The sequence below is a fragment of the Rutilus rutilus genome (assembly GCF_951802725.1).
Source record: "Rutilus rutilus genome assembly, chromosome: 6".
Taxonomy (NCBI): domain Eukaryota; kingdom Metazoa; phylum Chordata; class Actinopteri; order Cypriniformes; family Leuciscidae; genus Rutilus; species Rutilus rutilus.
In genome coordinates, this window is record NC_140214.1 from 20,777,470 (window position 1) to 20,789,403 (window position 11,934).

General features: G+C 36.9%; 1 protein-coding gene across 4 annotated transcripts; it reads left to right on the forward strand.

Moving 5' to 3' along the window:
• The first annotated feature begins 735 nt into the window (after positions 1 to 735).
• lyn (LYN proto-oncogene, Src family tyrosine kinase) lies at positions 736 to 11,876 on the forward strand. Of its 4 annotated transcripts, none has more exons than XM_084411134.1 (14): positions 756 to 891; positions 1,663 to 1,784; positions 3,859 to 3,992; positions 4,150 to 4,201; positions 4,296 to 4,392; positions 4,476 to 4,574; positions 4,659 to 4,762; positions 4,856 to 5,005; positions 5,285 to 5,437; positions 6,697 to 6,879; positions 6,970 to 7,046; positions 8,070 to 8,223; positions 8,436 to 8,567; positions 10,734 to 11,876. In XM_084411134.1, the coding sequence occupies exons 3-14, from the start codon at positions 3,864 to 3,866 to the stop codon at positions 10,934 to 10,936; spliced, it is 1,533 nt and encodes a 510-aa protein (XP_084267260.1). In that variant the 5' UTR covers positions 756 to 891; positions 1,663 to 1,784; positions 3,859 to 3,863; the 3' UTR covers positions 10,937 to 11,876. The 4 variants fall into 4 exon arrangements, with proteins under 4 accessions (XP_084267261.1, XP_084267259.1, XP_084267260.1 ...); XM_084411136.1 differs by having other exon boundaries at positions 3,859 to 3,935; XM_084411135.1 differs by lacking the exon at positions 1,663 to 1,784 and having other exon boundaries at positions 736 to 891; positions 3,859 to 3,935.
• Positions 11,877 to 11,934: the final 58 nt, after the last annotated feature.

The window sequence follows — 11,934 nt, forward strand, 5'->3', positions numbered from 1 at the left end:
TCTATCTATCTATCTATCTATCTATCTATCTATCTATCTATCTATCTATCTATCTATCTATCTATCTGTCTGTCTGTCTGTCTGTCTGTCTGTCTGTCAAATCAAATAGAACTTACACAGTGCTGTGAGAGTATTATGAAAATGTGTGCCATATAACAAGAATAATGTATTACCTTTATTGGTCACACTTTATATTAGGTGTCTTTAACTGCAATGTACTTACATAAAAATGTTAGGTACTTATTGTGTTCATGTTGTATTGCAAGACACGTTTTCTGCTATTGAGGTGGGATTTGTGGAAGGTTATGGACAGGTTTGTAGCCTACTTATAGATGCAATTGCATACATTAATTACAGCTCTATAATTACATGTAGGTGTTTTTTTTTAATTTATTTTTGTATTATTTAAGTAGAATGTAAAAACGTATAGCCTACAAGTGCATTGTATCAAATGATTAATAAATATGAGTACGTAGCAGGCCTAGTTAAAGACAATTATTAATCGTTCATACACATGCATTTATGATAATTCAACAGGGTTTAAAAACACGTAAATTCGAAACGTCACTACCAAATAATAGAATGATGTTCCTACCACATTCGCGAGTTTTGTTTCCAATAGCTGCAGAATCAACATTTGGCAAACGTAATGTCACTGCGGTTTTATGCAAACAAATAAAACAGAACTCCGATCAACACGGTGAATACTGTACACCAGGAAGTTGAAAGAGCAGTAAAAACAGCAGGCGTCCAGTCTCGGGTTCCTCATTCTGTGTTTGTGTGTGCGTGTGTCGCTTCAATGAGAGTCAGAGAGCGCGCACTCGACGGGCATTTCTCTCAGAAACTATTCCCAGTTAATGCGAGTTAACCTCTTTTTCGGACATTTGACAGGTAGGTGGACCCTTCTTTCTTATCTTCTCTACTTTTGTAAATACTTTTTTTTAAATCTGTACTGATGTTACAGTGAATGTGTAATTTAACGGTTTAACCCAGCACGTATCGGTGTTTGCCTGTCGTCTTAGTGTAAAATATCAATTTAATCGGTATTTCTTTTTGGTAGGGTTTTTTAATGAGATAATAATTTAGTGATATGTAAATGTGTTTGATGGAAACTAGGCTACAAAAATAGTAAAAAACGTTAGGCTAATAAACTGGCTGTAAAATCTGGATAATTATTAACTCGTGGATTTTAAATGATCACTTTCATCTCTCAGAGAGAGTTTTAGAAATATTATTTGGGCCAGTCATCACGCACATTAGGCTACAAATCACATTTCCCATAGAAAAGAGAAATCACAAATCAATTCAAAGTCGTTCTGAAGTGTCTCATATAAATAAATAAAAACATTACAATCTCACGTTTCCTATAAAATTGGATTTTTTTCATTTGAATCCATTTTTATTTCCCCTAAGGAATGTGAGGGAAAACGTCAGAGGAATGTTGTCAGCATTAAAATGACATTAGTAGCTCAAATATAATTTTATGTCCTCCAAATATTGATTTTATTTAGTTTGTGTCTTGCTTAAAAATAACATGTAAAACATATGAACTTTATGTTAAGGTCGGCGTCCTTCTGATGGCATGCTTCCCATGGTATTTTTAGATAAAGATTGTGAGTTTTTACACCATGACACTTGACCTGAGTTGTCTTTTTTCCTCAGAAATCAGGCCTACTGACTTACTGTCCTTCCCCCAGCCTCTCAAATGTCTGTATCTGCAGGCTACAAAAACTAGAGTTAAATAGCCTGTATTAAGTTGCATCATTCAACAAGTCAATCTCAAGGTGCGTATAGCGTTCAGACAGGCTGTAGACTGAAACTCAGAAGTAGTTGAGAGTTCTTTTGTGTGTCTCTTGTCTTTCCTGTGTTACTGAACGCCCTAGAGAAGCTGGTCAGAGGAGGAAGTGTGCAGCCCCAGTGGCCTGCTTGCTCACGCATTAATCTAGCATTATATCCTTGTTACTAGTTTCCTGCTGACATCTAAAAATACTGCCACATCAGTGGAGTCCAGGACAGGAACATATGCAGTTTCATCCGAGTGTTGTGTAGCCATTTAACCAAGTTTAACAACAAGTTTCACCTTCAGGACAATGGAGGGCACTTTTTCCCCGGTTTCTTCCTTATTACTTCTGGCATCACATCGATTGTAATAACAATATTGCTTTGAGAGATATGTTCTGTTTTGGACTTTGCTTTGCTACATTATAGGTGCTCAGACAGTATTGACTAAGATTTTGTTTTTGGCTACTTTGGGCACTGAATTGGTCAAAAGGAAACAATGTTAAACATTTCCTGAAATACCAAAGGTTGGAAATAATTGCCAAACAATCTTGTCAGAATTTCCCACAGGGAGGGCAATGCTGGGTCAAACTATGGGATCTGATGAAATAAGGTTATTTTTTTAAATTACGCAGCCATTTGCCTCCTTTCCTAAGAGTTCATTGTATATTTTTATTCGTTGTTTGAACTGTAGCCTGGTAAATAGAAAAGGAAATGAAGTTATTCAGCGTTTACTGCTTATTGACCTGAAGTGGATTGCCTAAGAGATTCACGGTAGATGCATTTCCTCCTGATAATCCTGTTGCTTTGGTGAAGCTGACACCCATTGGTTATGACATCCACAACGACACTGATTTTAATAGAGAATGTTTACCTCTCCCTAATATTCTAAGCTGTGAGAACAAGGAAAGGACGTCTATTCTGTGGGAAATACCTTGGTTTCTTCCCTATGAATCTCTAACCTTGAAAAGCTCAGAAGCATCTTGGTTGATGATTTATATTAAACAGGACATTGCTTGGAACCGTAATGTTTGCTATAATGTGTTCACCTGACCTTCTGTTGGGTTTTGCAAGCTGCAAGTGTTCTTTATAACACGTTGAAGAGGGCGTGTTATTATTTGCTGTAGGCTATATGATATCTGGCAGCCTTTTACCGAGTGATTTGATACTGCTCATGACCTACGTGGATGAGCACACATCACTGTTTTAAATCATGGGATACAGCATTTGAAACAAAATTCTGAAGTAAGTTATATCCACGTGTATCTTTAGTGAACACACCTAGCCTAAATAACCATTCATTCTCAAGTAATAAATGTGTATCTTAACAATTAAACAAAGATAAAAACTAAGATGCTGCGGTCATCTGGATTGGAAAAAAACTTTGTGTAAATACAATGCCATAAATTATATAATATTTATAAATGTTCAAATATTCAATCAATATTATGTTTTAATTTAATAGTATAATGATTTCATAAATATATATATTTTTTTTTAAATCGGTTCTACTTATCAATCATCTAATACTAATTAGATAATCTTCTGTATCATATCTGGCATTGAAAAATCAATATCATTGATACCTGTGTTGATGGAAATAATCGTGGTGTGGAATCTCCTCTCCGTCAGCTCTCAGTATGAGGACCTATTCAAAGTCGATTCAAGTTTAATTATCCTTAATTAATGAAACAATGACTATCTATAGTAATACGAGTATTAAACTTGTTGATCTTCCCCCGGTTTCACAGACACGGCTTAAGCCTAGTCTCAGACTAAAATGCATGTTTGAGCTGTTTTAACTGAAAGTAACTTGCACTGAAATATCTTAAAATATGTCAGTGCCGTTGTTTTGTCTCCAGATGCACACTAGTAATGTTTGTTTCTAAGGCACGTTTATAAAAGCTACTTGAATGCCCTGAATGAACTAAGGCCTGTCTGTGAAACCGGGCCGTAATGTAATGCAGTGTTTTGATGTGAACTTGTCATAAAGCGTTTCATGAACTTCGTTTGTTTTGATTTAATTCCGAATTTTGTTCATATTTTATGATATGACAGTGGTTAATCTTTTCCTTGCAGGAAACATGGGTTGTAAAAAATCCAAGTTGGATGGTGACCAAAATGGAGGTGTGATTGAAGGGAACAAACGCCAGCCAGTACGTACTGACCAAACTGTATATGTGAGAGATCCAACCTCCTATAAGCCTCATATAGTAAGTAGTGAGCTAGATGGGGGGAACGCATTCAGTCTTGTCAAGTTAAAATCAACTTTGATGTTTTGACCTTCATAGATTCTGAAGAGAAGGGTTTCTGATACTTTGAAAACATTTCCATGATTATCTCATGAATGAGAAATGTTTTATTTCACAGAATAATCAGACTTCTGGCCTCCTGCCTGGTCAGGTGTTCGAAAAAATGGAAAGTAGGTCTGATGATCTTTGTTCCACATTCTGCGTCCTTCTGTAGCTTTGAACTGTTTTTTTTTTTAAATTGCTTTTATTGAATTTTTTATACAGAAAAGGAAAAACTAGTCATCACTTTGTATCCATATGAAGCCATTCATGATGACGATCTGGGCTTTAAAAAAGGAGAAAAGTTAGAGATCCTTGAAGAGTGGGTGAATGCCATCATCATTCTTTCTCTACTATTATTTTTCTTTGCCTGTTATCATGAAATGTGATTTTTTTTTTTTTCAGGCACGGAGAGTGGTGGAAGGCAAAGTCTTTGACCACGCGAAAGGAAGGATTCATTCCCTCAAACTATGTTGCAGAAGCAGACACAATGGAGACAGAAGAGTGAGTGCTGCTCAATACAATGAATTACAAACAAAACAATGACACATTTTTTCTAACGAACATTTCTTTTGACGCTCAATTTAGATGGTTCTTCAGAGAAATCACAAGGAAGGATGCAGAGAGACAGTTGTTGGCACCCGCTAACAAACCTGGATCTTACCTAATACGGGAGAGTGAAACCTCAAAAGGTGTGCACTGTTTAGTATTTGCTCTGTTTTTTTTTTTTTTCGTTTTTGTGGAAATATAAAATTGTGGTGTAACATATTCGTTGTTGTGAACAGGAAGTTATTCACTGTCAATCAGAGATGTGGATGCTCAAGGACAGGATGTTGTTAAACATTATAAAATCAGATCTCTGGATAATGGCGGCTACTACATATCTCCAAAAATCACATTCAAAGACATCAACAGCATGATAAAACATTACCACAGTAAGTATGCACAGAATCAGTTCAAGGTTTGGGGTCAGTAAGATGTTTATTATTCAAATAAATGCTGTTCTTTTGAACTTTCTACTTTTCAAAGAATCAGAAACATTTTAGTAGCACAACATTAATACGAAAGGTTTCTTGAGCAGCAAATCAGCACATTAGAAAGAATATATATATGTATGTGTATATATATATATTTAATTATGTACACTCCTTATTATTATTTTTGGTTGGGGTTGGTTTGCTGAAATAAGAAGAATGTACCTAATCTTGTCACAGAACAATCAGACGGATTATGTCGAAAACTAGAGAGATCATGTGAGAAGCCCAAAGCACAGAAACCTTGGGACAAAGATGCCTGGGAAATCTCTAAAGAATCCATAAAGATGGTGAAGAAGCTCGGAGCCGGGCAGTTTGGAGAGGTGTGGATGGGTGAGTTAAGGAAAAGAATCCCTCCAGCTTGACAATGCTTTACGAAAATATCTTGAAGTCACAAACATAGATTTAATCATGGAGTGTTGCTCTCTTTATGGTCTTGTTATTCAAATTCTCTCCGTTTCTAAGCTCCCCCAAGTGTGTGATTAAAAAAAAAAAAAAAGAGAGAGTTTAATGTGCTCTTCAGTGGGCTTAGAAGTGACATCCTTCTGTGTTTGTATCGATTAATCAACCTAAAAGATCTTCTTTGAACATGTGTAGGCTTACTGTTATTATCTAATTCTTTGAGGCATAAAAGCTTTGACGACACGCATTCAAATCTCGAGTCTTCCTGCTGTGACTTCTGGCGGGCATGAATGGCTCCCTTATAGCTCAGACTGATAGTACACAGAGACCCGGCACAGACGAGACTCTTATCAGTCAGATCTGAGGAGGAAACTGCTATGCAGTTGACGCAGGATTTGCATTTGGATTTCGTTATTATTCATGTGCCTCTTTCCCATGTAGCCGACATGATGAATTGCAGGAAGCGGTCTTAGCAAATATACAAATGGCTCTCGACTGCCCGTGGCCAAGATGTTTCCTTAGCCGCCCCGTGACCTTGTTGGCACAGCGTTGCCAGACCTTTGACACACTATAAGTCTGTATGATGACAGAAGCACTCAACGGAAAGACTTCCTACTGTTTGGTGTTCCCCTACTTTGTAATGTCTCAGCAAAATTTTAGACAAACTATTGGATTTGAACTGCCCAGATGCACATTTGGGCATTAAATGTCCAGTAGATATTAGTATGCTATGCAAACCACTTAAAAGGTGTGGAAGTTGTCTGTGTTGTTAAACGGGAAATGGCATTTAAGTGGAACAAGAATAACAATACAAGTTCACAGTTGTGCAACATATCTGTTCATAGTCTCTTCACTTCTCTGTGGCCAGTAATCGTCCTTCACTCTGTGGCGCTGTCATCACTTCTGAGAAATGTAGTTTATGGAAAGCTGTGCCTTACATAAGATCCTTGGTGAGAAAATGTGAGGATTTGGAGTCAGTTCCTTTTCAAGACTGACTAACAATTCCTACATCAACACTGATTAATTCTCTGCCGTGTGGTTGCATTTTTCACTAGGTTTCGTGTTAGTCAGACTTTAGTTCGCTGTTTTGTGGTTGGACTGCAACTGTGTGGGGCATTCGAACAGGAAGATCTTCATTAACCACAGAGGAATATCACGCATGTTTATTTATGGTTTCATTTTGTTTGCAGCCTACTACAATAACAGCACAAAAGTGGCGGTGAAAACGCTGAAGCCGGGCACAATGTCAGCGGAGGCCTTCTTAGAGGAGGCCAACCTGATGAAAACGTTACAGCACGACAGACTCGTGCGCCTCTATGCTGTCGTCACCAAAATTGAGCCCATCTACATCATCACTGAGTTCATGGCGAACGGTACTGAAATACATACTCTCCTGATAATTCAAATGAGAGAATATGCCTTGGTATGAGAGTTATAGCAAATGTTTGTTTCCTCTTCTTCAGGAAGTTTATTGGATTTCTTGAAAAGTCAAGCTGGCTGCAAAGTACAGTTACCAAAGCTAATCGATTTTTCTGCTCAGGTAAACGTATTTGTTCAAGATATAAATTAGCCTGCTCTTCTCTTAGCCCTCCATTTCTGTATTTCTGGAGTAACTTTTGTTTTTTTTGCGTCATGGGGCTGATAACGCTTTTTCCATTAGTTGAAAAAAAAGAGGAACTGATTCTCTTGTCTGTCAGTATTTAAAAACAAAGAATACTCATTTTCTCATATATGAAACATCTCATTAGATCCACAAATTCAAGTTTAAGTATACATTTCTATTATTGTGAGGCAACGAGAATAATACTAAGGTAACTTTTATCAATGAATTGGACGAACGAAAAAATATGACAGGTTAAAGCGTCATATAATTCACACAGTATTTAAAGTCATAACTACTGATTCAAAGAATGATCCATGTAATCTAAGAAGAAAATGTGTTTTCAGTATGAGTCTTTAGGACTTCAGGATTAATTTGAGTCTTACTTCTGGTAAAACAGCACCAAGTGGCAAAAGTGAACATCCTGTTTCAGAGAGTGAAAGAGGATGCTGATGGAGAAGTGAGAACATCTTTTTCCCTGTGTTAAAGCAACTATAACTTGGTTAAAATTAACTGCGAAAACTACACCCAATTCTAAAGTGGAAAAACCCAACAACTGCTCATTTACTGTTATACTCTACTAACCTAAATGACGTGCATACACAATTGTTCAAAAGTTTGGGGTTGTAAAATTCTAGATGTTTTTGAAAAAATGTCTCACCAAGCTGCATTTATTCATATCATAACAGTAAAACAGTAATATTGTGAAATATTATTACAATCACAAATAACTGTGCTCTGTATTTTAAAATGTTATTTATTCCTGTGATGGCAAAGCTGAATTTAGTCTTCGGCGTCACGTGATACTTCAGAAATCATTGTAATATGCTGTCACTTTCGATCAAATTAACGCATCCTTGCTGAATAAAAGTATTAATTTTTTTTTTTTAAATCGGACTGACCATAAACTCCGGAAGATAGTATATGTCTGTAGTAATGCGGAGCTTGTGTGTGTCTCTGCAGATAGCTGAAGGTATGGCCTACATTGAGAAGAAGAATTATATCCACCGTGACCTGAGAGCAGCTAATGTTCTGGTTTCAGAAAGCCTTTTGTGCAAAATAGCTGATTTTGGCCTGGCCAGAGTAATTGAGGACGACCAGTACACAGCCAGAGAAGGTGAGTGTGACACCTGTCAGAGGTTTAACAGCATACTGGATGGACAGGTCATTTTCTACAGCATTACTATGTCAGACGCCACTCCAGGCTGTGCTTGTTAAGGCTGTTATGCATACTGATATTGTGATGGTTTTCCTGCGCCAGTGGTGGAATCAGAGGAGCTGACTGATATGTGTGAATTTGAGGATGTGTTCCGTCTCTCTTTAATTCAGGAGCAAAATTTCCTATCAAATGGACGGCACCTGAGGCCATCAACTACGGATCTTTTACCATCAAATCGGATATGTGGTCCTTTGGGGTTCTCCTGTATGAAATTATAACATATGGAAAAATTCCTTATCCAGGTAATTTAATTGTGTTAATGGCACCCTGATTACATTTGAGTGTAATGCCAGCTATCAGCATAACTCCTGCAGTGGAGTAATGGTGACCAAACTAAATCTTTTGTCAGGACTTTGTCGCCATCTACTTGTCATATTGTGTTAGATACGTTTAAGTATTGCAGTTTTGGTCAATTTGATAATCTGAAAGGTGGATTGATTGTTTCTGTGCTGCTAATGTTACCAAATGTAACTGCAAAAATAATGACTGGATTCCTGAACACTCATTGGTTAAACAAACTCACACCATTGGTTGAGCCATGTAGCTATGTTGGACTGGTCACGTATTAAACTTAATATTGTTTCGCTAAATTAAGGCAAGACACTACAGGGAAAACTGTTGTTGTTCATGCACAGGTCAATTTTAAGATTTTGAGTCATTTTGCTTCCATAATGTCCTCCTTCAGACTAGTGGAAATAAAACATCCAAAATACACATTTAAGTGTTTATTTTATTATACTTGATCTATTTGCATCTGTAGACAATACAATACAATTACATATCTTTAAAGGCACTTTTCTGAAAATGAGTGTTTTCTCATGCACTAAGCCAGAAATTTCCCCTTTAGTGTAATTTTGTATTTTCTGAACAAAATAATTTTGAACCAATGCTCAGATTTCTTTTTTGGAAATGTATGCAAATTAGTGAATATTTAATTAGATAATGCATCATTTGCATATTTAAACATAATTCAGAAAACTTTTAATACAAAACAATTGTCTTGTACTGTGATTAATCAACTAGGGAAGTATGGTGATATTTATAAGTTACAATTTTGCCATTTTCACCTGTGGTGTCTTGCCTAAAAGTGTAACTTTGCCGATTTTCAACCCGCGCTTTGTATTGTTACAATGTTGGTATTATATGTAAATGAACAATGTTTACTCGTTCTCCACTCGTTGACTACAAACCGAACGGAACTCACTCCCGCTAAACATTTACCCTTTGAATTCCTGCACCTGGGAATGATACAAATCGACACCACAATGACTAACAGTTCGCTAAGAAGTATGTTCTACTAATAAAGGTGATACTTGACTCTAAGAGTATCTATAACAGACTGGTGGACAGAGTTGCCAGGTCTGCATAACAAAACCCGCCCCAAAAAATCTTGTTCCGGTGTAGTGCCGAATTCTGTGACACTAGTAGGTGCTGTATTGCGCTAATCTGACCTACTCCTTATCCGAATCCTAATCCTAACCCTACTGTCACTACAGGGCCTACTGTCCAGATAGCATACATATCAGGGTGTAATGATTTCACTGTAGGCGACCTTGATAAAACCCAAGTGCAGTATTTGAACGACTAGACTAGACTAGACTAGACTAGACTAGACTAGACTAGAAACTCACCGACAATGGTTACAGGGACAATACTAGACAAAGTAACAAGGCAGACATGAGGGCTTAAAAACACAAGGACTGATGACTAAACAAGACACACCTGTGACCAATCAAGACAGTGAACAACATAAAACATGAGACTTGGGAAGCACATGACATGATTACATGAGGAGAAGGGAATCACATGACAAAGGGGAGCACATGGCAAACCAGGAAACATGAAAACAAAAGGTTGCCAAAGTTTACATGGGCAACATCTGGGTTACACACAGCAAGCCATAACTCATAACACTAAAACCGGCTTGATGTGTGAAGCCCGGATATGCATGCTATTGCCAGTCACACTCAGGTTGCGTCATCGCCGTCATTCCATGCGATATGTGAGCCAGGAGAATGTAGGAGATGTGGGCCACAACTGAGCCAGATGTCATTTGCTATCTGGGTAGGGTCATAGAATTCGGCACAACACCGAACCGGGTCTTAAACCCACAGACTAGAAAAACAACCTGCAGCAACAGTAAAAGTAATCCAGTTCAGTGGGAAAACTGCGGACTTGGCAACACTGCTGGTGGGAGTGGCCTTGGACAGCAACATGATTATGGGTGTTGAAGTTTTCTTACCTATTCGGCAAAAGGGAAGACGACAGCCTTTTTCTCGGTTTTCTCTTGTCAGGTAGCACAGGTTAAAAAAAAAATTATTTAAAAAAATTTATTTCTGAAAAGTAAACACAATAAATGAGACTCTGTTTCAGTTTCTTTCTCTTCCTTCTTTTTTTCTTTGCTTCAGGCATGAGTAACAGTGAAGTCATGAGCTCTGTCCAGAGAGGATACCGGATGCCCCGGCCTGAAAACTGTCCTGCTGAACTTTACGAGATCATGAACTCGTGCTGGAAGAGTAAATCAGATGACCGGCCCACGTTTGACTATATTCAGAGTGTACTAGATGACTTCTACACAGCCACTGAGGGCCAGTACCAACAGCAGCCATGAGGATGCGAAATCATCCATCTTATTTTTGTACTGTTTCAAGATGATCAAAAGATTTGTGATTTATCTATGAATCAATGTACTAATATGTAACTAATAATTGTATCTGCTTACTTATATGTAAGCAAGGTTAAGATTTTCTATCTCTGCTTCAAATTGAAGTTTTATCTGCCTATTTGCAACTTTTGCTCTTCACATTCACATTTCCATGGCTACATTTCAATTTATAAATAATTTTATATTTCGAAGTAACCAATCAAAGTTTTATAGTTATTTTTACACACCACAACATCTCTTCTTTTAAAAACTAGGGGTTTGAAAACTGGAATCTGGGTCACTATGGGTTATTGCAAAACAATTAAGAGAAAATAAAAGATTTTACAAAAAATATAAGACAGTTAGCCGTAAAGCTGCATTGGAAAGATATTTACTGTGAAAGGAGCTATACCAATACATTTTAATTAAAATTCAAGTTACATACACATAACAGTACAGTAATGATATAAATGATCATAAAATGAATGTTGCAAAATGTTTACATCTCATGTGTTTGAAATTGGTATAAATAATTTATACATGAAATTATACAGCTACCTTTATGACTCTATTTTAGTAAGAGGGACCTTTGCAAAGGGAGCATTAATATTTGGAGGTCCTTACAATTATGATCAAATGAAATCCATGCACTGTAAACCACTGTAAATGTGATAATGAGCATGGCATTCTCTCTCTCTCTTTTTTTTTTTTTTTACAGTTTTTAATAACAATGTTGAAAATGTTACAATAATGAACAGTGGTAGAAGGCAATATTTTATCATAAATTTGTAATTAAACCTATACAATGCCCTGCCTTTGATTAGCTAAGAATTAAATGCTTTGTACATTTAAAATATTCTGTACATTATCTAGAAACCTAATAAAGTGAATATTCCGTGATTAGTAATGCAGTTGTAGATTGTAAAGAGTTCTGGGTCATAAAATACAATGCTGCTGAAAACTAA